At 40.4% G+C, this 24,814-nt stretch overlaps 1 protein-coding gene across 1 annotated transcript in view; it reads right to left on the reverse strand.

Moving 5' to 3' along the window:
- itga2.L (integrin subunit alpha 2 L homeolog) overlaps positions 1-21,429 on the reverse strand; it is a 70,313-nt gene extending 48,884 nt beyond the window's left edge. Inside the window, exon 1 of the mRNA XM_018266172.2 lies at positions 21,227-21,429. Within this exon, the coding sequence (XP_018121661.1) occupies positions 21,227-21,281 (55 nt within the window). The 5' untranslated portion in view covers positions 21,282-21,429. The remainder of the gene's footprint in view (positions 1-21,226) is intronic.
- Positions 21,430-24,814: the final 3,385 nt, after the last annotated feature.

Below are 24,814 nucleotides of genomic sequence, written 5' to 3' on the forward strand. Positions count from 1 at the left end.
CTTTAACTAAAAGTCCTCTTGCGCCGTAATTTACCTTGCCTCGGACCCGCCAGGAACGCTGGGGGCATACCGAGGAAGGTTAGCTTAATGATACTTGCGCCGCAATTTACTTTATCTCACAGACCCGCCAGGAACGCTGGGGGTGTATGGTGATAAGATAGGCTAAAGACTCTACAGGGGTTAAATGGGGGCAATGCCGAGTATATAACCCTCGAAGACAGACCTTTTGTCACTATATTTCTGTCATACAGAGGGATTGCGGTTATGATGTGGGCTCAATAGCAACATTGCCCACAATCTTTGCTCATTTGACAACTTCTGCACATATAAGTGTAGTAACCCTTTGGGTACCTAATACTACTGTAGTTGCTTTTAGCTTTCATGCACAGGATTCACTATAGTCTATCCCATGAATGATTTGCTCTACATGATCCCAATAGGCCGGACACGATCAATTTTTGTAGCTTTGGGGGTATGAGACAATATGAAGCATTTGATGTGCTCCTCCTTCTTGTATTTTTAATTGTGTGTGGATTTTCTCACCTTGGTCGTTTTTAAGTAATTTAATAAAGGTTACGTTTTATGTTTCACTTTCTGTCTTGGGACTCACTGAATGACTAATGGGGTGGTGCAAATTGTGGGTCATTCTTTTCTGTCTACTGAATATTTCTCTCTGCTAAAAGCCAATAAAGTGAGAAACTTTGTTTCTTTTTCTGGCTGTTCAGTGCAGAGAAAAGAGGGACTTTCCAGCACAAATGAGGGACTGCGGGTTGAGCTGTCAAAAGAGGGACTGTCCCTCCGAAAAAGGGACAGTTGGGAGGTATGAGCTTATTGACCTGATCGATATCTGATGTCGATGGGACGGGACTAAAAATCTCCTCAGATTGTGGACCACATCTGTTCGTTCATGCGCTCCCTCGATCCGACCACCTGTTTACCCATTTTCACAGCTGGGAAATTGACAATATGTCTAGCCCCATGTCAGATTTCAAAATTGAATATAAAAAAATCTGTTTGCTCTTTTGAGAAATGGATTTCAGTGCAGAATTCTGCTGGAGTAGCACTATTAACTGATTCATTTTGAAAAAAGGTTTTTCCCATGACAGTATCCCTTTAAGACTGGAAGATTGGAGCAAGGTCTCTGTGACTATTAACAGAAGAGGTGAATATGTTGGTAGCATTACCCCAGTGTTGCAGCCACCAGCAGAGAACACTGAGTGACTTTATCTCTCCTGAGCAGGAGATAAGAATTTCACTAATAAAATGTAGCCAGAAGCAATGAGTATAAAAGGAAATTGCCCTGTGCCTGCCAGTAAAGATATGAAGCTTTGAGCAAGGTTATGTAGTGAGCTGCTGGTTGTATGTAGAGGACACACATGGCCAACATACACTGTATACTACCCCCCCCCCCCCAACTGTAGAGGCTTCTGATGATGGGATTGTTTAAGAGGTCAGTCTCAGTTTAAATGCTGATGCTTTAATAGGTTTCAGGCCAGTTGTGTACCAAATGTTTGTGAGGAAGAGGCAGGGACCAGAATTGGAGAAGGCAGAGGCCACATATAAATGTAGAGATTTGCAGTTAAAGAGCTGCTGAGGGCCGAAGGTAGGGCATCCCAGACCATAGGGAGCTGCTTTATTAATACAGTTAATCAGTTAACTACGAAAAACAGGCTTAATCCATGTTACACAAAAACAGCAAAGCTCTAGGCTAGCTGGCCACCTCACTGGCTTGGGGAGGAAAGTGACAAGCGGCTGTGGGGGGACAAGAGCTCAGACTAGCATCCCAACATTTTGTAAATAAAAAGAGGGACAAAAAAATATGGAGTAGCGCGGTGACATTTTTGAAACACGCCCATTTTTGTGGCCACACCCCCTAATTATCATGTTCATTTTACAAAATGTATTGCAGTTTTGATAATGAAGGTCAATTGCCCTTTAAGCTGTGAGTCTAACGTCTCCCAAGAGACCTCCTTATCTAAATTTTTACAATTACTTATTTGCTTATCTTGAAATTGTTGCAAAAGTATCTCAGTTGCACCTGGTGGCTGTTCTGGGCTCTCTGCCAAAAGCCAATTGAGTTATAAACTTTGTTTCTTTTTCTGGCTGTTTAGTGCAGAGAAAGTCGAGACTTTTCAGTACAAACGCGGGACTGTGGGTTGAGCTGTCAAAAATGGGACTGTCCCAACGGGACAGTTGGGAGGTAAGGACTAAGAGTTGGCAGACAGAAAGGGTAGGTACCATTGCACCCTAGGCACATGCCTCTGCCAACCCTAATTTCTATTCCTACACAAAACTATTAGTGATATCAACCACCACAAGAGTATTTGCTAGAACTCCTCAGTCATGAAGAACTGCACTCCGGTGGCAAGGAAAGTCTCTTTCTGGGCACCTAACTCCCTGGACCAATACCCAAGGATGTTGCAACTGAACCCCACTAGGGGGAATACCAGTCCCTTCCTACACTGGCAAGAACCCCTTCCCCACTAACGGTTGTGATAAAGGATAATTTACCCCTAAGGAACACTCCTTATCCAAAACAGAAACCTCTCCACTATAAAATGAATAGAGTGGGAGCAGGGTCAGATACTTTAGCACTGGTTTTAACCAGCACCCGAAGCATTTTCTGAATGACACACAGTAGAGCCAGGAGACATGAGAGGACACATCATGTTCTTACTATTATTTGTCTTTAGTCAGTGAGCCAGTGCCTGTATAGATTAGTAGCTGTTACTGTTTAACTAGTTAGCAAAGCACAAATCTGCCTTCCTGTGACACTTTAGTGACAGCCTGACTTAGTCATTGTGCAGCGCAGGTCAGAGTTGTGATTCATGAGTGGGAGGTCAATGGCTCACTCTGCTTCACCCCGGCTGGTTATATCAGAGCGCAGGCATCTAAATAACAGTAAGACTCAAAAGCAAGGGACAAATCCTGGGTTTTGTTAATATTATATTGTTATTATTATGTTTTTATAAAGCGACAACATGCGTATAACCCGCAGGCTGTGTAAAATGATCAGCTTTTAGCAGACCTCCCAACAATTTGGAAATAAAAAGAGGGACAAAAAAGTTTGCAAATTTTTTGGACCACGCCCATTTTTGTGGCCACACCTCCTAATTATCATGTTAATTTTACAAAATTTGTCAGGTTATGAAAGGTTGAACATATTTCTGTGTTTTTTCCCCCAGTTATTACAGTTTTGTTAATGAAGGTGAGTTGCCCTTTAAGCTGTGAGTCTAACTTTTCCCAAGGGACCTGTTATCTTATATTGTTACAATCACTTATTTGCTTATCTCGAAACTGTTACAAATGTAACTTATCCTCTATTGTGGCTGTTCTGGGCTCTCTGCCAAAAGCCAAATAAGTTAGAAACTTTGTTTCCTTTTCTGGTTGTTCAGTGCAGAGAAAAACAGGACTTTCCAGTACAAACGAGGGACTGTGGTTTGAGCTGCCAAAAGAGGGACTGTCCCTCTAAAAACAGGACAGTTGGGAGGTATGCTTTTAGTATTTTCCAAAGTCACTCCATAATGGTTTTTGCTTTGGGAAAAATTTCACAAAATTATGAAAGTTCACAAAACGCATTGAAGCCAAAGGGCTTTGAATAAATGAGCGTTTTTTTCACCGGGCGATTTTCTCAGCACAAAAAAAAATTACAGTCAAGGTGCTTTTTTTAATATTATAGTTTTATTTGTCAATGACGAAATTAAGGATTTCACAGTGAATCCATGCCTGGCGATTAATATCACACTACTCCATAATTCTCATTGCCACTTAAAGGGGTGGTTCACCTTTAAAGGGATACTGAATCAGTCTCAGTGGGACTTGGCTTTTACTATTGAGTGCTGTTCTTAGATCTTCCAGGGAGCTGTTATCTTATGTTAGGGAGCTTCTTTCTCGTTACCTTCCCATTGTTCTGCTGTTAGGCTGCTGGGGGGGAGGGGTGATATCACTCCAACTTGCAGTACAGCAGTAAAGAGTGATTGAAGTTTATCAGAGCAAAAGTCACATGACTGGAGGCTGCTGGGAAATTGACAATATGTCTAGCCCCATGTCAGATTTCAAAATTGAATATAACAAAATCTGTTTGCTCTTTTGAGAAATGGATTTCAGTGCAGAATTCTGCTGGAGCAGCACTATTAACTGATGTGTTTTGAAAAAAAAACATGTTTTCCCATGACAGTATCCCTTTAAAGTTAACTTGTAAGATGTTATAGAATGGCTAATTTCTTTTCAATTGGCCTTCATTTTTTCTTTTTTTATAGTTTATGTATTATTTGCCTTCTTCTTTTCAACTTTCAAACTGACGCCATCTAAAAAACATATGCTCTGTAAGGCTGCAAATATATTGTTATTGTTTCTTTTTATTACTCATCTTTCTATTCAGGCCTCTCCTATTTATAACCCAGTCTCTCATTTAAATCAGTGCATGGTTGCTAGGGTACTTTGGACCCTAGGAACCTGATTGCTGAAACTGCAAACTGGAGAGCTGCTGAATATAAAGCTAAATAACTCAAAAAGTACAAATAATAAAAAATGAAAACCAATAGCAAATTATCTCAGAATATCACTCTCTAAATCATATTAACATTAGCTGTGTGTAATGCCATGAGAAAGCGCTGGGAGGGTTCAAAAGTCAAGGAAGTGGTTTGTTAGCAGGAACCGGTGATTACACTGAATTAAAGGACAATGTGCAGCTATTACACTATAATGAATTAAATGCCGACTACTTTTAATAAGGATCCCAGTATTTAGGGCTTGTGATAATTATGGGTTCTGCATAAAAATACAATCTATAGCTTATGTTATAAGATCCCATATTATAACATATTTTAGGGGTATTATTTTTTCTACAGCTGCTCCAATGACAGGCTTAGTCGTAGGCTAATGTTACATGGGGCGTTCTAACCACTGCTGGGATCAAATAAAAAACAGTGGTCAAACACCCCTGCAGTATCCTGTATGCGGATTATACATTTAGTGTTGGACATTTCTGCTATTTCTTTTGTGTGGTTTAACCTGCAGTTTCTTTTTAATTGTTATGTTGGCTGTATGTAACATATACACTCTATGTATTAAAGGGGACTGTTCACCTCTTTGAGTTAACTTTAATATGGTGTAGAGAGTGATATTCTGAGACAATTTGCAGTTGGTTTTTATTTTTTATTATTTGTGGTTTTTGAGATATTTAGAATTTTATTCAGTAGCTCTCCAGTTTGCCGTTTCAGCAATCCGGTTGCTAGGGCCCAAACTACCCTAGCAACCATGCATTCATTTGAATTGGAGACTGGGAAATAGGATTGGGAGATGAGTAATACAAAGTGGTCATAACAATATATTTGTAGCTTAACAGAGCATTTGTTTTTAAGCCCCATTTGAAAGCTGGAAGGAATCAGAAGAAAAGGGCAAATAATGAAAAAACTATAACATACCTGCCAAAATTTCAAAAAAGAAAAGAGGGGCAAACAGTTCTGCCATTTTATGGCCACATCCCCTAATTACAGTGTCCAATTTACAAAATTTGGCAGCGTATGAAAGTTTTAGGATTCATGTTTTATGTGTTATTCAGTAACGTAACTGGAGGGGGGCGGGCCTTGGTGCGGGACGTGCCGCCGGGCCCCTGCCCCCTCCGTACCAGATTTTTTTTACCCGAAATCGGGCGATGCGGCCAGAAATCAGTGCGCAATCTGCCGGGGGGCCCTGAGGGGGTGCGGGCCCTGGCCTAATTGCACCCCCTGCTCCCCCGGTAGTTCCGCCACTGGTGTTATTACAGTTTTGCTAATGAAGGTGAATTGCCCTTTAAGCTGTGAGTCTCACTTCTCCCAAGAGACCTGCTTATTTTAAATGGTTACAATTGTATCTTTGCTTATCTTAAATTGTTACAAAAGTATCTAAGTGCAGCTGCTTGGCTGTTCTGGGATCTTTGCCAAAAAGCCTCTTATTTTAATTTAGTTTCAGAAACTTATCTTTTTCTTGAGTCAGTGCAGGAGATCAAAGAGACATTTCAGTAAGAAACCTGGGACTGCGGGTTGAGCTGTCAAAATCGGGACTGTCCCGCAGAAAATAGCAACCAATCAGCAGACAGCTTTGATCAGTCTTTTGCAGAGAAATCAATGAAAGCAAATATAATATAAGAAAACATTACATTATTTTTTAGCAGTCCCAAAGTATAGAGATCTAAATTTTGGAAAAGGCATTCTGTATAACAGGTCCCATACCTGTATTATATATTATATTAGCTTTCTAAATGTCCCTGGATTACAAATGAGCTGTGTGTGTGTTAAAAGTGATGTTACATGATAATACTGTAATGTTAAATGATAATACTGTAATGTTAAATTATAATACTGTATTCAGAGCTTAAATCTGGGTAATGTATCTGTTTATTTTCACACCATAGACACAAGGGATCTCTCTCTGCTTTAGTTGCATTGGCTGCATCAGTGATATCAGATTTTTGTTTAAATGTTCGTGGCTCCCAAAATCAAAAGCAGCGAAGTACAAAGCAGCAGAAATGATGGGATTAATAATATTTAAGCATGTTGAGACTGAAATGATAGGCTTAAATGCATAATCGTGTCTGTGGGAATCCTGTGGGAAGGTGTAAGTGTGTTTAGGCTGGAGGGGCAGAAACAAGTAACTGGTTTGGTGGAGCATTAGATCATTGAAATTCTCTGGACAATGTGTATCATTGAGGAGTGACATGGTGGAAATCATTCTTTTTCCCTACAAAGATTCCATTCTCTTACACTACAGGAACTCTATTTATAAGCAGTTATTCTAAACACATAAGTGATGCCTGGGTAAATTCTATAGATGCCAGTCTAATCTCCTTACCAACCAAATAACACGTCTACTGTCAATTACAGTTATTAATGTAGCATAATGCATTTTGTGATCTATCCATCTGTCTCTGTCTCTCTCTGTCTCTGTCTCTGTCTCTCTCTGTCTCTGTCTCTCTCTGTCTCTCTCTGTCTCTGTCTCTGTCTCTCTCTCTCTCTCTCTCTCTCTCTCTCTGTCTCTCTCTCTCTCTCTCTCTGTCTCTCTCTCTCTCTCTCTATATATATATATATATATCTAATCCCCCTTCTCCCTGGAGGAGTCCTATTATTTTTTGTATTACAGTATGACTGTTTCTTCGGTTGTTGGTAAGGGCTTCATATACAGTAAGATCTCAAACATTATACCAATAATACCATATATATCTATATCTCATCTATCTATCTATCTATCTATCTATCTATCTATCTATCTATCTATGTTTTCTGTATGCCAGACTGCAAGCTCTGCAGGGCAGGGACCTCAATACCAATAATATCTATCTATCTATCTATCTATCTATCTATCTATCTATCTATCTATCTATCTATCTATCTATCTATCTATCTATCTATCTATCATCTATCTATCTATCTATCTATCTATCTATCTATTTATCTAGCTATCTCTCTAGCTCTCTGTCTGTCTGTCTATCTATAACAGTGATCCCCAACCAGTTGCTTGTGAGCAACATGTTGCTCTCAAACCCCTTGGATGTTGCACAGTGTCCTCAAAGCAGGTGCTTATTTTTGAATTCCAGGCTTGGAAGCACATTTTAATTGCATAAAAAGTAAGTGTAGTGCCAAGTAGAGCCTCCTGTAGGCTGCCAGTTCACATAGGGGCTGCCATATAGCCAATCATAGCCTTTATTTGGCACCCAAGGGACTTTTTCCATGCTTGTGTTGCTCCCCAACTCTTTTTACATTTGAATGTGGCTCGTGGGTAAAAAAAGGTTGGGGACCCCTGATCTATAATTTATCTGTCTGTCTATCTCTCTAGATATCTATCTATCTATCTACAGGGGTGATCCTGGCCCCTCTGCTGCCTGAGGCATCTAGGTGTTGCTGCCGCCCCCGGTGCACTCACCTTTTTGGTCCAGGGGGGTCCACGAGGGCGGTAGAGAGGGCCAGGACGCTAGCACAGACAGCATAATTGCTCTCTCTGCGCTAGAAAACCAGAAATTCAGCTGTTAAAGTACCAGGAGCGGCTTTTTTGCCATCCATGGTACCTAGCAGGGCTTTGCCGCCTGAGTCGAGTTACTCAACTCGCCTCATTGGAGGAGCGCCCCTGTCTTTCTATCTATCTATCTATCTATCTATCTATCTATCTATCTATCTATCTACCTCTATAATATCTATTGATATATAATAATATTGGGTTCAACCATGCTATTTTAAAGACGGAGCTAAAAATGATCCTAAAGATAATTGAAGCTAAAAATGATCCTAAAGATAATTGAAGCTAAAATTTATATCAGAATATCACTAGTGAATAGAGATGTCGCGAACTGTTCGCCGGCGAACTTGTTCGCGCGAACATCGGGTGTTCGCGCTCGCCGGAAGTTCGCGAACGTCGCGCGACGTTCGCCATTTTGGGTTCGCCATTGTTGGCGCTTTTTTTTTGCCCTCTCACCCCAGACCAGCAGGTACATGGCAGCCAATCAGGAAGCTCTCCCCTGGACCACTCCCCTTCCCTATAAAAACCGAAGCCCTGCAGCGTTTTTTCACTCTGCCTGTGTGTGCTGAAGAGATAGTGTAGGGAGAGAGCTGCTGCCTGTTAGTGATTTCAGGGACAGTTGAAAGTTTGCTGGCTAGTAATCGTTTTGATACTGCTCTGTTATTGGAGGGACAGAAGTCTGCAGGGGTTTGAGGGACATTTTAGCTTAGGTAGCTTTGCTGGCTAGTAATCTACCTTCTACTGCAGTGCTCTGTATGTAGCTGCAGTGGGCAGCTGTCCTGCTTCTGATCTCATCTGCTGACTGCTGCAATAACAGTAGTCCTTGTAAGGACTGCTTTTATTTATTTTTTTGTTGTTTTACTACTACTACTACTACTACTATAAGAGCCCAGTGCTATTAGTCTAGCAGTGTTGGGGAGTGGGACTGGTGTGCTAATCTGCTGCTCCTAGTAGTTCAGCAGCACCAACTTTAATTTTTTTTTTTAATATTCATTTTTTTTTATTTTACTTTTTTTTATTTTACTACCGCTGTAGTAGTGTATAAGTTGACCTTTTAGGCATTATTTGCCCTGTAGGCATTATTTGCACACTGTTTTCTTCAACCCGCCATCTAGCTGTGTGACCTTGTTCACATTCTGTCTAAATATCCATAATATTACCGTCTCCAGAAAAAACACCGGAGTGACTTTTTTCAAGCAGCCATAATATATTTTACGTAATCCGTATCCACCGCTGTAGTAGTGTATACGTTGACCTTGTAGGCATTGTTTGCCCAGTTTTTTTGGCCGCAGCCACTGAAGCACAGAGGCCAGAAAAAATATGCCATATAAATGCTGAAAATAGTCATTTTTTGCCATACGTTGACTCAACGTATATGGCAAAAAATGACTATTTTCAGCATTTATATGGCATATTTTTTCTGGCAACTGTGCTTCAGTGGCTGCAACCAAAAAAACTGGGCAAACAATGTCTACAAGGTCAACGTATGGCGAAAAATGACTATTTTCAGCATTTATATGGCATATTTTTTCTGGCAACTGTGCTTCAGTGGCTGCGTCCAAAAAAACTGGGCAAACAATGCCTACAAGGTCAACGTATGGCAGTTGTTTAAAGAGAACAGTAGATTACTAGCCAGCAAAGCTACCTAAGCTAAAATGTCCCTCAAATCCCTGCAGACTTCTGTCCCTCCAATACAGAGCAGTATCAAGCAGATTACTAGCCAGCAAACTTACTATCATCTGTCCCTGAAATCACTAACAGCTCTCCCCCTACACTATCTCTTCCAAGCACACACAGGCAGATTTTTCAGATACATTTTTGCCCTTGATCCCCCTCTGGCATGCCACTGTCCAGGTCGTTGCACCCTTTAAACAACTTTAAAATCATTTTTCTGGCCAGAAATTTTTTTTTTAGATGTTAAAGTTCGCCTTCCCATTGAAGTCTATGGGGTTCGCGAACCGTTCGCGAACCGCTCGCGTTTTTGCGCAAGTTCGCGAATATGTTCGCGAACTTTTTTTCCGACGTTCGCTACATCCCTACTAGTGAATCTGCAATATGATCCTGTGATTGTTAACTTAGCCTAAAGCTCATTATACATCTACAGAGTAGTCAATGCTACAGAGCGAGTTGGATCAAGGGCTCACAATTTGTTTCTTTAAATCTACATAGTAGATAAAATAAGCTGTTCGGTAACAGGTTATATTATTAATAGATCGAAAAGTGAAGCCAATTAATTTTGTGGTATTAAACGACACAATACATCTGCTTATGGCACTGAGAGCAGAGCTGTGGTCTGTTTATTTGGTACCTTGCCCAGAACTATCAGACCATTGCTGCAATGTACCAGAATCAACATATATAAAATGATAGGATCTAGAGAAGGGGTCTCCAAACTTGTTTTATCTGTGAGCCACATTCTGATGTAAAAAGATTTGGGGAGCAACACAACTGTGGGAAAAGTTCCTGAGTGGTGCAAAATAAGTGCTGTGATTGGATATTTGGTAGCCCCTGTACACCTGGTTTTATGCAACCAAAACTTACCTCCAAGCCAAGAATTTGAAAAATAAGCACCTGCTTTGAGGACACTGCGAGCAAAATCCAAGGGGTTGAGGAGAAACATGATCCCTATGGCATCAGCCCAGTCTTCACTCTGAGTATTGTCCGAGACTCTCAGATAATGTTGTAGACTCCAGTTCCCAAATGACACTCACTTGTCACCAAGATGCTGGAGTATATGCTGGCCTTTGTCCAACTCTGAACTTTACACAGGATTGATAGATTGGACCACAATACTTGGCAGTGCAGCCTATCGCTAGACTATCTCTAGACTTTCTTTGACATTTAGACAAGACATTGGGGACATTGGTGGAGTACTCATCATCATGAGAATTGCCTCTTCCAATATTTCCCATCAGCCAAATGCTGAAGCCAATACTGTGCAGAGCAAAGAGCAGTTTCTCACCTCACTGATAGAGCAATGTTGGCAAAAGCATATGTAAGTAAACATCAGACTCGTTTATGAAGTAGGACAAGGAGCAAGGTCCAAAAAGTGATTCAAATCACACCTTGACACACCCTACCTTTGGTGCATTATTCACATAGAGCTACATGATGCTTGGCACAAGGCACAAGTGCATACCTAATGCTAGTATTAAAATAAAGCCTAACTAAAGAAGTAGCTAGTTATGTTGTACATTATGTTTTTGGCTTCTGAACCTGCCCAAGGCAACCACACTCATTTAGCAGTAAAAGATCTGTGTCTCCAAAGATGCCCCAGTAGCTCCCCATCTTCTTTTCTGCCGATTCACTGCACATGCTCTGTGCTGCTGTCACTTACTAAGCTTAGGGACTGACTAAAATTATACAGTACACATTGAAAATAAATGTTGTAATACAGATATTGGATCTGTTATCCAGAATGCTTGGGACCTGGGGTTTTACGGAATTTTCCATAATATAGATCGTCATACTTTGTCTACTAGAAAATCATGTAAAAATTAAATAAACCCAATAGGCTGGTTTTACTTCCAATAAGAATTAATTATATCTTAGTTGGGATCAAGTACACTGTACTGTTTTATTATTACAGAAAAAAATTGAATCATTTTTAAAAATGTGGATTATTTGGATAAAATGGAGTCTATGGCAGCAAGTCTTTCCATATTCAGAGCTTTCTGGATAACGGATCCCATACCGCAATAAGGCTGATAATACAGATAATTACTACATGGCAGCACAGAAACCAGTGCAACTAGCACAATAATTTAATAATCAGCCCTGTAGCATCAGCTTATATTACAGACCAATCTCATTTTCTGCTGGATAATTAGTGACGAGCCCTAAGCTTAGCTTCTCAACAGCTGCTCAGAGCCCACTGAGCATGTGAGTGTCACAGACACTTTCCAAGATGGTGACCCCCTGTGACAAGTTTGAAGTCCTGGATCATTGCTGCTATTGACAAGCTGAAACTTTAGGCTGGTGCAATAAGTTCAGTAAATGAAATAAGGCATTTTTTAATATTCATTTTTAGGGTTTAGTTCTCCTTTAAGTAAATGGCTCCCTTGCACTGAGCATGGGCCCTAAAGGAACAATGTTGTATCCCTTGGGGCTCCATCACTTCATCATCATCATCATCTTCTTCATCATTTATTTACAGTTTATTAACAAGTTATGCCGGGAGGGAGTTACAATAAAATCTAACCAACATGGGGTAGCAGCAAGAGTCCAATTGTTCCAGATACTTTGCTCCTTTCAGTCTCAAGAGCAGTCTGTGCTACAGACATTAGTAAGAGAATTCACATCTATTATTGAGTCCAGCATGTGATTTCCAAATGGATCCTTGCAGGCCATTACATACATGTGAACAGGCATCTTCCATTCATGGACCAATGAATAATGTAGTACTGCAGTATAGGAATAAGTGAAGTATATTATGCTAATAAAGTTTTCACTGTATATTAAATATCAGTATGAGGCAGACAGCGATATTTTGAGACAACTGGCTGTTCATATGAACATCTCCAGTTTCAACATTTAGCACCTATCTGGTTGCTAAGCTCCTATTTACCCTAGCAACAGGCAGCAGTTTGAATGAAAGACTGGAAGATGAATAGGAGAGGGCCCAAATAGAGGAATCACTAGTCTCTATCATTCTATAGTCAAGCATTTAATGACGTGCTGTTCCCGTGATGCCTTTCCGATTCCAGTGCCCGTGACAGTTCCATGTGATGTCAGATCGCACCAAACACAGGCTGTGATTGGCTCTCAGAGTTTACATACTCTTATATTGCTTTATTGCTGTGAGAAGTTTAAATTTCTGGATAGTAATGGGTGAATAAATTCGCCAGGCATGGATTCACAGCAAACTTCAGCGTTTCGCCATCAGCAAATAAATTTGCAACACGGTGGCGAAAATTAAAAAAAATAATTCGAAAAAAAAATAGGCGAGCTGCAAAAATAAAAATTGCCGCACTTCAAAATAATTCAGATGCCCATTGACTTTAAGTCATTTGGACAAAAAATTCGCCGCTCCAAAGTCGGAAATTACACCAAAATTTTCGCGTGTCAGTTATTTTGACGCCCATTGACCAATGCATTCACAAATTTTCGCAAATTTTTCGCCAAATCGAAATGGGACTGATTTGTCCATCACTATTCCTGCATCATTGCTGCTATTGAGAAGCTGAAACTTGTGCTGGTGCAATAAGTTCATTATATAAAATATGGCATTTTTATCCATATTCATTTTTCAGGTTTAGTTCTCCTTTAAGTATATCTGTTATGTTTGTATTTCACTTAGAAACACCGATATATTTCCATATGTAATAATCTCTTTATATTCTGCGTATCTGAATGATGTGCTCATGTCCGTCTGCTGCTGAATGCAACTTGTCTTTTACTTCTCATTGAGCCGTTCATTTACACAGTACCTAGTAATGAAGCCGCGCGGGCTGAATGAGTCCATTATAAGCAACAGGACACACTGGTAATGACCCTGGTGTTTGTGCGGAGAATAATAGAAGGATTACTGGAAATACAAAGTGCAGGAGAGGCGGCTTGCTCACTGATGCACATCTATTCAATGAGGAAACGCAAACTTAAAAAGCAATAAATAATTCACTTACTATAATCCATAAACAAACACACTATCAAAGATTCAAAGTTTGTTGAAACAACCTCCAATCTGTTAGTATTCTCTCCACTGTTTGTTCTCACTACATAGGCTATTGAAACACTGTAACCAACACCAATTTCATACCTCCCAACATTTTGGAATTAAAAAGAGGGACAAAAAAGTTGGCGCGCGTAGCGGGGCAAACATTTTTTGACCATGTCCATTTTTGTGGCAACACCCCCTAATTACCACACAATTTGTCAGGTTATGAAAGTTTGAACATGTTTCTGTGTTTTGCTAATGAAGGTGAATTGCCCTTTAAGCTGTGAGTCTAACTTCTCCCAAGAGACCTGTTATCTTATATTTCTACAATTACTTATTTGCTTATCTCAAAATTGTTACAAAAGTATCTTATCTGTAGCTGTGGCTGTTCTGGGCTCTCTGCCAAAAGCCAATTTTAAGTTAGAAACTTTTTTTCTTTTTCTGGCAGTTCAGTGCAGAGAAAAACTGTACTTTCCAGTACAAACGAGGGACTGCGGGTTGAACTGTCAAAAGAGGGACTGTCCCTCTAAAAATGGGACAGTTGGGAGGTATGCAATTCATTACCTATTACACACAGCGCTATTGCATTATTTATGGAAAAATATGCCATGTGTGCCTTAGAGGTAATATACTTGGGTTTAGCAATGTATTTATTGAGTCGTGTGTTCCGGTTTGTGTTATAATGTATATAGAATTTACAATGCGTGCATCCTACAGTGTTCCCTGACCAATCCTGACAAAGGGAAGTATAGACTTCCCCCCGAAACATTGTTCTGCACTTTATGTGTCAAATCTGGCTCAATAAAGGAATAATTGCACATCAAAGAAGTGGTGGAGGGCTTTGTCCTGTGGAAGTATTTTTGCTATCCTGCATTTAGTCATGTGTTCCTGGGTTCCTGGGAAATTGTGATTCTATGGAAAGGAAGGTAGTTGATATCACACCAACTTACAGTGTAGCTGTAAAGAGTGACTGAAGTTTATCAGAGCACAAGTCACATGACTGAGGGCACCTGGGAAACATACAACATATCTTGCCCCATCCCAATTTTCAAAATCAATGTAAAAAAATCTGTTCCGTCTTTTAAAAATGGATTTCAATGCAGAATTCTGCTGAAGCGGTGCTATTAACTGATACACTTAAAAAATGTATTCTTGTGATAGAATCCCTTTAATGGGTTTCCCCAAACACAAAAATCACCCTCCACTTATGATCAGTAGTCTGCTCTCCATCAAGTAAGAACCTAATTCCCACAATGCCTTGCGTGCTCTGTGATCAACACAACCAAGAAGAAGGAGGCAAATGAACAGAAGTGTCCAAAACATGGGGCTCATTTATCAACACTGGGCAAATTTGCCCATGGGCTGTTACCTATAGCAACCAATCGATGATCAGCTTTTTAAAGCCAGCTGCAAGAAGAACAATGAATGCAGCAATCTGATTGGTTGCTATAGGTAACAGCCCATGGGCAAATTTGCCCAGTGTTCATAAATAAGCCCCACAATGTGAGACTATGGAGTCTTGGCCAGAGAAAATCTGATTTCAGTTACTCTGTTTCTGTAGTTCTGTAGTCAGACAAGCAATAAAAGGAATAGCAATGTTTTCAATAGTATTCAATGCTAAAGTTAGCGGTCAATTCCATTGACCGCTAACTTTAAAAAAATGTTTTTTTCCTTATACAAAAAAACATTTGGCCTGACATCCCCGTTCTAACCACACTGTTTTTCTGCAGAATTTTGTTTTGCTACAGGGCAACACCCACCCTCTGTTTGTTATTTATCTTTGTAAGAGACAATCTGGGAAATTGTGATTCTATGGACAGCTCAGTTTACTGCCCTGTTCAACTGTCCACACCCCAATTGGGTCTTGTTATGCCACTTGGATTCTCCATGGGATTTCTGGTTATGGGATTATGGCACAATAGGAGGCCTATGGGGCGGGGAAAGGAAACTTAGTCAGCCTGAGAGACACTGGCAGATTACACAAGGCTAAGCGCAGGCTGCATCAGGGACCGGTACTTATACGGGTGGAAAGGACTGGACTACCTTGTGCCCACTGGTTCTACATTGTTCCCTTTGTTACAATAAGCACCCTAGTCTGGTAATCCATAACAACCAATCAGATATGTGCTGTCATTATTGTTATAGCATCAGATCATTCCTCCACTAACTGCTATGTGTTACTGTGCGAGGGTAAAATAATTCATACAACCAGCTCGTTCTTACACATATACAGTATATAAACAGATTGCCCCCCAGATATTTTGTACGTATTCACTCCCATCTGCCTGTTTTTCTCAGAACAGTCCCGATTTTGACAGCTCAGCCCACAGTCCCGGATTGTTACTGAAACGTCCCCACTTTCTCTTTGATCTCCAGCACTGAACAGCCAGAAAAAGATACAACGTTTCTAAAACTGAAATGGTTTTTGTCAGAGAGCCCTGAATACGTGGCAGGAGCACCTAGATGCATTTGCAACAATTTAAGATAAGCAAAGAAACAATTGTTACAATTTAAGATAAGCAGGTGTCTTGGGGAAACTGTAACTTGCAGCTTAAAGGGCAATTCACCTTCATTTGCAAAACTGGAACAACACATAAAAACCACAGAAATGTGTTCAAACTTTCATAACCTGCCAAATTTTGTAAAATGAACATGGTAATTAGGAGGTGTGGTCAAAATATTTTCGCCATGCGGCAAATCTTTTTGTCCCTCTTTCTATTTCCAAAATGTTGGGAGGCGTGATATATTTGCTTCACTGAGCCATATAATAATATATAATAATATATGACACCAGCGCGCTGAAACATTCTCATTATCAGTTGACACCCTGGAGCCATGCATTCCACAGGGATGAATCCCAGGCTTAGTGAATGAACAAGCAGAGACATTGCAGGGACAGGAAAATGTGCAACTCTCCTACATCAATAATCTGTGTGTGCGCTTCTTTTCACCAAGGATTTATGTAAAGTTGCTTTTTTCCCCCAACCACAAACATATTTTGCTAATGTTAATGTGTGGGTTGTTTTTAAACAGAATACAGCATGAACCACATGAATTGAACTTCCCTTCCACTGAGAAAACAACACTTACAAAAACCGCAATTACAGCACTAAGGGGGTTATTCATTAAACCACAAATTTTTCTGGTTGGGGCAAAACTCAAGGAAAAAAAACGAATAGTTTTCGAGATTTATTACACGCCAGAATCCGAAAATCCGCCATCTCACACCTGTTGATGTCTTGTAAAAGTCAATGGGAGAGGCAACTATACGAAATTGAATTGAAGGTGGCCATACACAGAGAGATCCGCGCGTTTGGTGTTCGCCAAATGAGCTGATCTCTCCCTGATCTGATCGTGGGCCCTAGGGCCCAATGATTGGATCATAACAAAGGATAAACAAGAGGTCAGATCGCGGGGCCGCATCAACAAACTGATGCGGCCCGCGATCTGGTGAGATTTTTGTAGTCATGTCTGATCGATCAGATATTAATCAGGGAAGCCTGATGGAGGGCCCCATACACGCAGGGCCGGATTTTCTGCCGCAGCGCCCCTTGGCCTTGCAGTCCTAGTGCCCGCCGATAACGTGCACCCACACGTGCAAGCTTGCATATTCGCCATAGCGCTTTGTGCTGGGGAACGATGTGTTCCCAATGCGGCTGGGCAGCATGCCGCCCCTAGAATCTCGCCTCCCTAGGCCCAGGCCTTTGTGGCCTCACCACAAATCTGGGTCTGCATACAGTACACGGCCAATAAGCTGGTGACTCGGTCTGTCGGCAGCTTTTATTGGCCCGTGTATGGCCACATTTATCATGTCTTGGGTAGGTCTAGCCTGAAAATCTGAACTTTTTCAGGGTTTTCGGGCAAAAACTCCAAAAAACCAAGAGATTCGGGGGAAAAAACAGAAAATTCGGGTGATCTGGTTTTTCTTAAATTTTGTGTAATTTTTCCTCAATCCAATTAATATGGGTTATTTTATTAATAAATAAGTCAAATAGAGCATGGGAGTTTGGTCATGAATTAGATATGAGATAAATTTGGATTTTAGTAAATAACCACCTACATGTCTATAGTAATAAGTCAAATCAACTGGACTTGCTGTATTTTTCTTTTTCCTTGAAGACGTCGCTAGTCGTCCTATTGGCTTCCTCAATTCAGAGTTCTAAATTGAGTATTACTTGTATATACTTGTCCTCCCTGTGTGTACATTTGTACATTGTAAGACTGCATGGCGTTGCATATCCCATTAGCGTTTAGGTATAGCATTCTAGATAAGGAATTTTAATAATTGTAATTTGGCTCTCCATACCTTAAGCTTGCTAAAAAATCATGTAAACACAAAATAAACCCAATAGGCTGGTGTGACAACTCACCCTGGTGGTCAAGTGGGGACGCCCGCCATGCCGCTCCTCTTCTTCCCCTCTGCCGGTAACTTAGGGCGCGCATGGCGCTCATTCTCTTTATTTATAGGCACATTCATCACGCCAGCGCGCAATGGTGCGAAATTCAAAGGTACTTAAAGGGATCTTTTGTAATTTCTCATTGCCAGTTATAGGTTCTTATTCTTGACCCTGCCTGTCTGACTTTCCCTGACTTCTGTGATCCCGACTTCTGCCTGGTAACCGACTATTCTGATATCTGTATTCCGACCCTTGCCTGTCTCCACCATTCTTGATTGATCTCCCAGGTTTGACCGCTGCCTGTCTGACTCCGACCCGGCCTGATTTGACTACGCTTTCTGGCTACTCCTTGAACTTTGACCTTCTGCCCAAAAGACTTTTGATTACAATCGTGCCCCTCTGCTCGTCCAGAACCCTTCGCTTGGCTCCTCTCTTTATAAGACATGGCAGCATCCGATTAGCTGAGGGCTCCTCCCGAGGTGAAAGGCGGCTGTTAAATGCGGAAGCAACAGCCGAGACTAGGGAGCCTAGCATTGGTTCTGAATTTAGGGTGTTGATCGTGACAGTTGGTTTTGCTTCCAATAAGGATTAATTATATCTTAGTTGGGATCAAGTACAAGGTACTGTTTTATTATTACAGAGAAAAAGGAAATCATTTTTTAAAACGTGAATTATTTGATTAAAATGGAGTCTATGGGAGATGGCCTTCCCTTAATTCAGAACATTCTGGATACTTGAACTCTGAATAAGGGATCCCATAAAAGGTCTCCTAAATATGTTGCATTTGGCCACACCTCCATTCAACCAAACCACACCCCATTCACACCAGGCATCCCCCTCCACCCAATCACACGGAATGTGTTTAGTTCCCCCCACTGTGCTGTGCTTTGTACCATGTGCCCAGTATTGGATTAAACAGACACAAATGGGTTTATTTAAGAAAAGGCACTAAGTTTGCCCAGGTGCAGTTACACATGCAGCAGGTAGCATTTACTAATCACATGTTCAAAAGCTAACATCTTATTGGTTGCTATGGGTTATAGCTCCTGGACAAATCTAGCACCCTTTATTAGATATGGGGGAAAGTGTGATTATTTGCCTTTAGCGCTCTAGCAATTAAAATTAAATCTAAAGATGAGCGGAATTTTTCGACAAGTTGCTGTGAAAACTATGCCCATATAGTCTAACGGGTGAAAAAATGTTTTTGCCTGTCAAAAAATTATCACGCAATTTGTCGCACGTCAATGCCCATAGACTTCAATGCATTTCGGCAAAGTTTTGGTGAAGCAAAATGGGTCAAATCGCCCATCACTAATTAAATCTAGTAATCAGGGGCTTTACTAAATGAGCCCTCCAATGTCATACCAATAATAAAAAAAATAGCAATAAGTTAATTTTAAATAATTTAATAATAATTTAAATTTAAATTCCTATGCTTTTTTTTGCCTTATTTTATTACTATTTTGGCAGAAAATAGGCAAATTTCATACAGAAAACCAATTCACATGACCTATGTCCCAAAATCCATTCATTTCAAATCCAATGACTTTTCTACTTTATTATACAACGTACAGGAATTCTTCCAAGCTGCGTTGGGGGTACAGACTACTGAGAGACGTGGGATGAAGCCTGGAGATAAGAGGTTAGTCAAAGAATTTTAATGGTCTCCAGAGAACAGAATCAAAGGAACTTTTACCCTCCTACCCCCGCAGTTCTGTCCTATATTACTGTCAATCTGCCTCTTAAATTCCAAATACTGCATGCTTGCTTGTATATCTTGTATTTTATAGTGCTACTTGCATACATATATTGCTGTGCAGATGGGGGAACCGACAGTGCCATAAATAAAAAAAAGTTATAAAAACAGTTACAGTAACAAAGGTTACAGAGAGGAAAAGACAGTCCAAGACACTGGAGCAATGAGGTCCCTGCCCTGCAGAGCTTGCAGTCTGGCATACAGAATAGATAGATAGATAGATAGATAGATAGATAGATAGATAGATAGATAGATAGATAGATAGATAGATAGATAGATAGATAGATAGATAGATAATAGATAGATAGATAGATAGATAGATAGATAGATAGATAGATATTATTGGTATTAAGATCCCTGCCCTGCAGAGCTTGCAGTCTGGCATACAGAATAGATAGATAGATAGATAGATAGATAGATAGATAGATAGATAGATAGATAGATAGATAGATATTATTGGTATTGAGGTCCCTGCCCTGCAGAGCTTGCAGTCTGGCATACAGAATACATAGATAGATAGATAGATAGATAGATAGATAGATAGATAGATAGATAGATAGATAGATAGATAGATAGATAGATAGATAGACAATAGATAAGATAAGATAAGATAAGATAGATAGATAGATAGATATAGATAGATAGATAGATAGATAGAGAGAGAGAGAGAGAGAGAGAGAGAGAGAGAGAGAGAGAGAGAGAGATAGATAGATAGATAGATAGATAGATAGATAGATAGATAGATAGATAGATAGATAGATAGATAGATATGGTATTATTGGTATAATGTTTGAGATCTTACTGTATATGAAGCCCTTACCAACAACCGAAGAAACAGTCATACTGTAATATAAAAAATAATAGGACTCCTCCAAAAAGTATTTTTAACCCCTGACTTGCCACATTTACAGACAGCCCATGGAAATACTGTATATTGCTGAGTAAACATACTAGTAACATATAGGAATAACATAGATCCCTCAATTAAAAATAATTTCCAGAAATACCTTGACAATATGTCACAATGTGGCTCACCTACCATTTATTATAAGCTCATACACGTTAATAAATAATAATATGAATTAATAATAATTATTAATAATAATAGGTTGGACCTGATGGACTGATGTTTTAGCAGCCTCAGCGACTACGTTACTATGCAGCAATGCAGTTGCCTTTAAGCACCTTCATTAGAGGCAGAGCAGTCACTAAATTTAGCTTTCTGCTCCTAAGATCAATAACATTCTTCTGTGCAGTTGGTCAGTTTTAAAAAAGCAGAAACTACCACTGGAAAATGAGAAAATGAAAAATACAGATAACAAAGAATTCTGGAGGAAAAGGCCAGGTATGTGGGGGTGGCTGCTCTAGTTCTAGATATAAATATAAGATTTCAACAGAAAGTAACAAGTGATATAAAATGTTCTGTACCTTGTATGATTATCAGCAGCAGCAGCAGACGTGGAATGCAAGTAGCCCTCGCCATCAGCAAGACAATCAGGGAGCTTGTTTCACACAGTTCCAAACTTCTCTGTTTCCTAGTGATAATCCCAATGTGCAAGTAAAGTGAGCAGCTCCACCGGCTGAGTTTATATCTACTGGCACTACTGCTGCTCTGGGAGGAGCTGCCACACAGCTAAGGATTGCTTCACTACTCCCCTGTCTGCAAACACAGCCAGTCCTTCCTCCTCCTCCTCCTCTTCCTCCTACAACTGGCTTACACTCACACTGATATGGATGGGTGTGCAAACTTTGGAATGCAGTTAGTAGGTAATAAAAAGGTAATCTCTTGTGTGCGCCAGGATGTGATAGAATTCTATTTGCATTGACACCCACAACAGGCTATTCACATATACAGCTGGGGAACAGAAAGACACAGGGTGACACTGCTACTACAGACAGGGGAGACATAGGCTAAAACAAAATGTAATTGCCATTGGTTAAACCGGCGGAAGAGCAAGAAGGTCCCTGGCCTGATGAGCTTATAATCTAATCACCTCTATATAAAAAAAACACTATCTACCTAATTCAGGGTCACATACATACATGAGGAATCTCATTTAGTTGTAACTACAGGCATGGCACCTCAGGACCCCGGGGTTTCCATATAAGGGGTTATTCTGTAATTTGGATCTTCATACCTTAAGTCTACTAGAAAATTGTGTAAACATTGAATAAACCCAATAGGCTGGTTTTGCTTCCAATAAGGATTAATTAATATAAGTATTTATTATTATTATTATTATTATTAATGTATTTTTGTGTAACATATTACACAAAAATAAATGTGCTTATACATAAATTAAATAGAAGTAACATACAGAGTTACATACATAAGATCCAGAAATGGTACAAAAGGTGATAAAGGACCTGTGCAAAAGAGCTTACAATCTAAAGGGGAAGGGAATGAGACACAAGGTACTATTTTATTATTACAGAGAAAAAAAAATAAAAATTTGGATGATATGGATTAAATAGTGTCTATGAGAGAGACAGCCTTTCCATAATTTGAAACTTTTTGGATAATGGGTTTCCAGATAATGGATCCTATATCTGTGTTGTCCTCAAACTGTTTTTTTTTTAATGTAGGGTGTTACCTTATTTCTTAGAATATACAAGTGTCAGTGAGTCATGTGACATCACTAAGCACTGCTTAGAAGTGATGACATCACTAGGAACTCTTTAAAAGGATATCTTTTACATGTTATTCATGGTTCTTGGGCAATATCCTACTTATTGAAATATTTACAGTATATAGAGGCATCATCTCCTGTACCAATATAATGGGCACAGAAACGCAGATTTATCAAGGGTTGAATTTGGAGGTGATGGGAGTTTTTCTAAACTCCCATCAAGTCGAAATTTGAAAAAAAAGACCAATCGAAATCTATTGATAAAATCAAAGTTTTTAACTTTGGGTGAATAGGCTGTATTCGAATCGTTCCAATCGAAGTTTTACCGCATTCTACCATATTTGAATCAAAGTTCACCAAATGCATGGGCTGAAATAGCAATTTGGCAGGTTTTAGATGGTGAATGGTTGAAGTTTTAAAGAGACAGTACATGATAAAGTTCTATATTCGAATAGTCAATTTTTTTCCAATTCAAATCGAATTTTGGACTATTCAGTAGTCAAAGTACACTAAAAATAGCTCGAAATTCAAATTTAAAAATTAGAATTTTCACTTCGACCCATGATAAATCTGCCCCATAATGTTCCCAGCAGAAATGCAGTTTACAAGCTTTAGATGTGACTCAAAAAATTTATGCGGAGCAGTCAATCAGCTGTTCATAATCAAGCTGCCAAAAATGTCTGGCCTTGCTGCCAGTTTGAGCATGAATTATTCTGTGAATTGGGTGTTAGTTGCAGCAATTTCAGAATTAAAGTGGCACTAGCATGTGATTTATCTGGTACAATTGTGTGGCATCTATTGACACAATCCGCTTTAAGAACAGCAGAATTACCATGTTCAGGTTGAGGGTAGCTCTAGGGTTACCCAGCCTCAATAAGCACATTGGCACACAATTCAACAGAAGAGGCAGGACCAGTGGTGGATCAATGACATGTGGGGCCCCTAGGCTACATGCACAGGTCCCCCTTATAGGCTACTGTTGGTCTAGACCAGTGATCCCCAACCAGTAGCTCGTGAGCAACATGTTGCTCTCCAACCCCTTGGATGTTGCTCTCTGTGTCCTCAAAGCAGGTGCTTATTTCTGAATTACAGGCTTGGAAGCAAGTTTTAATTGCATAAAAATTAAGTATACTGTTAAGTAGAGCCTCTTGTAGGCTGCCAGTCCACATAGGGGTTACCAAACGGCCAATCACAGCCATTATTTGGCACCCCAAGTGACTTTTTCATGCTTGTGTTGCTCTCCAACTCTTTTACATTTGAATGTGGCTCACGGGTTAAAAAGGTTGGGGACCCCTGGTCTAGACTCTAGATGCATGCAGATCCAGGCACATGTGCACCCAAGCTCTCTACGCTGGATCAGGTTCAGTCCGTCTCAGTGACTTCATTGGATCTGCAAACATCCGGGCGAACATAGACATGCCTTGTCTGCCTTCTTCTCCCAGCGGGTGCACCTTACTAGACCCAACAGTGCAAATAAAAATAAATATAGATAAAAGAACATAGAAATAATATTTGAAGAAAGCTAGATTGGCCGCAGGCTATGGCTTAGGGGACCCTGTGCATTAATCAGCCCCTGGGACAAAATGCAATTGTGTTTTATGAATGCAGCTTTAAGTGCTGTTGTGCTTAAAGAGATGCAAATGTTGCACAATTGTGTTCATGTTACACCGTAACTTAATTTACCTTGAAAAACTCACTTGCGCATCAAGTTCAACCTTTTGGTCTAAATAAAATCCTGCCTAACTGCTAGTTGATTCAGTGAAGGCGAAAACCCCCCCAACTAATTAGCCCCAGCAGGGTGGGCCTGGGCCAGCGGGACACCTGGAAAATACCAGATGGGCCCAGCCAACCCAGACCCGCTCCCCTTCTGTAAACTATGACCACTCCCCCTACTCTCTTCATTGTGTCAGCAAGTAGGAAATAAAAGTTAAAAAGGTAAGTCAGGGGTGGAGGAGCAGGTGGCAGAGCTCACTAATGGGGCGAGAGGCCTACGATTGGGTTGGGGGCCCCTGAGGTGGCAGCACTGGTGGGCCCCATATACCCCAGTCGGTGCTGCCACCTCACGGGCCCCCTGAGGAATTCTTTCCTGACTCCAAAATGGCAATCGGACCAGTCCCTGGACAACTTGTACTATGAGCTATCTCCCATAACTCTGTATTTCCTCACTTGCTACACACCATCCAACCCCTTCTTAAAGCTATCTAATGTATCAGCCTGTACAACTGATTCAGGGAGACAATTCCACATCTTCACAGCTCTCACTGTAACAAACCCCTTCCGAATATTTAGGCGGAACCTCCTTTCTTCTAATCATATCCGGTGCCCTCCTGTCTGCTGGAAGGACTTACTATGAGGCCATCGGTCACAACAAATCGTGGTGTGCACA

This window comes from Xenopus laevis, chromosome 1L, assembly GCF_017654675.1.
Source record: "Xenopus laevis strain J_2021 chromosome 1L, Xenopus_laevis_v10.1, whole genome shotgun sequence".
Classification (NCBI taxonomy): domain Eukaryota; kingdom Metazoa; phylum Chordata; class Amphibia; order Anura; family Pipidae; genus Xenopus; species Xenopus laevis.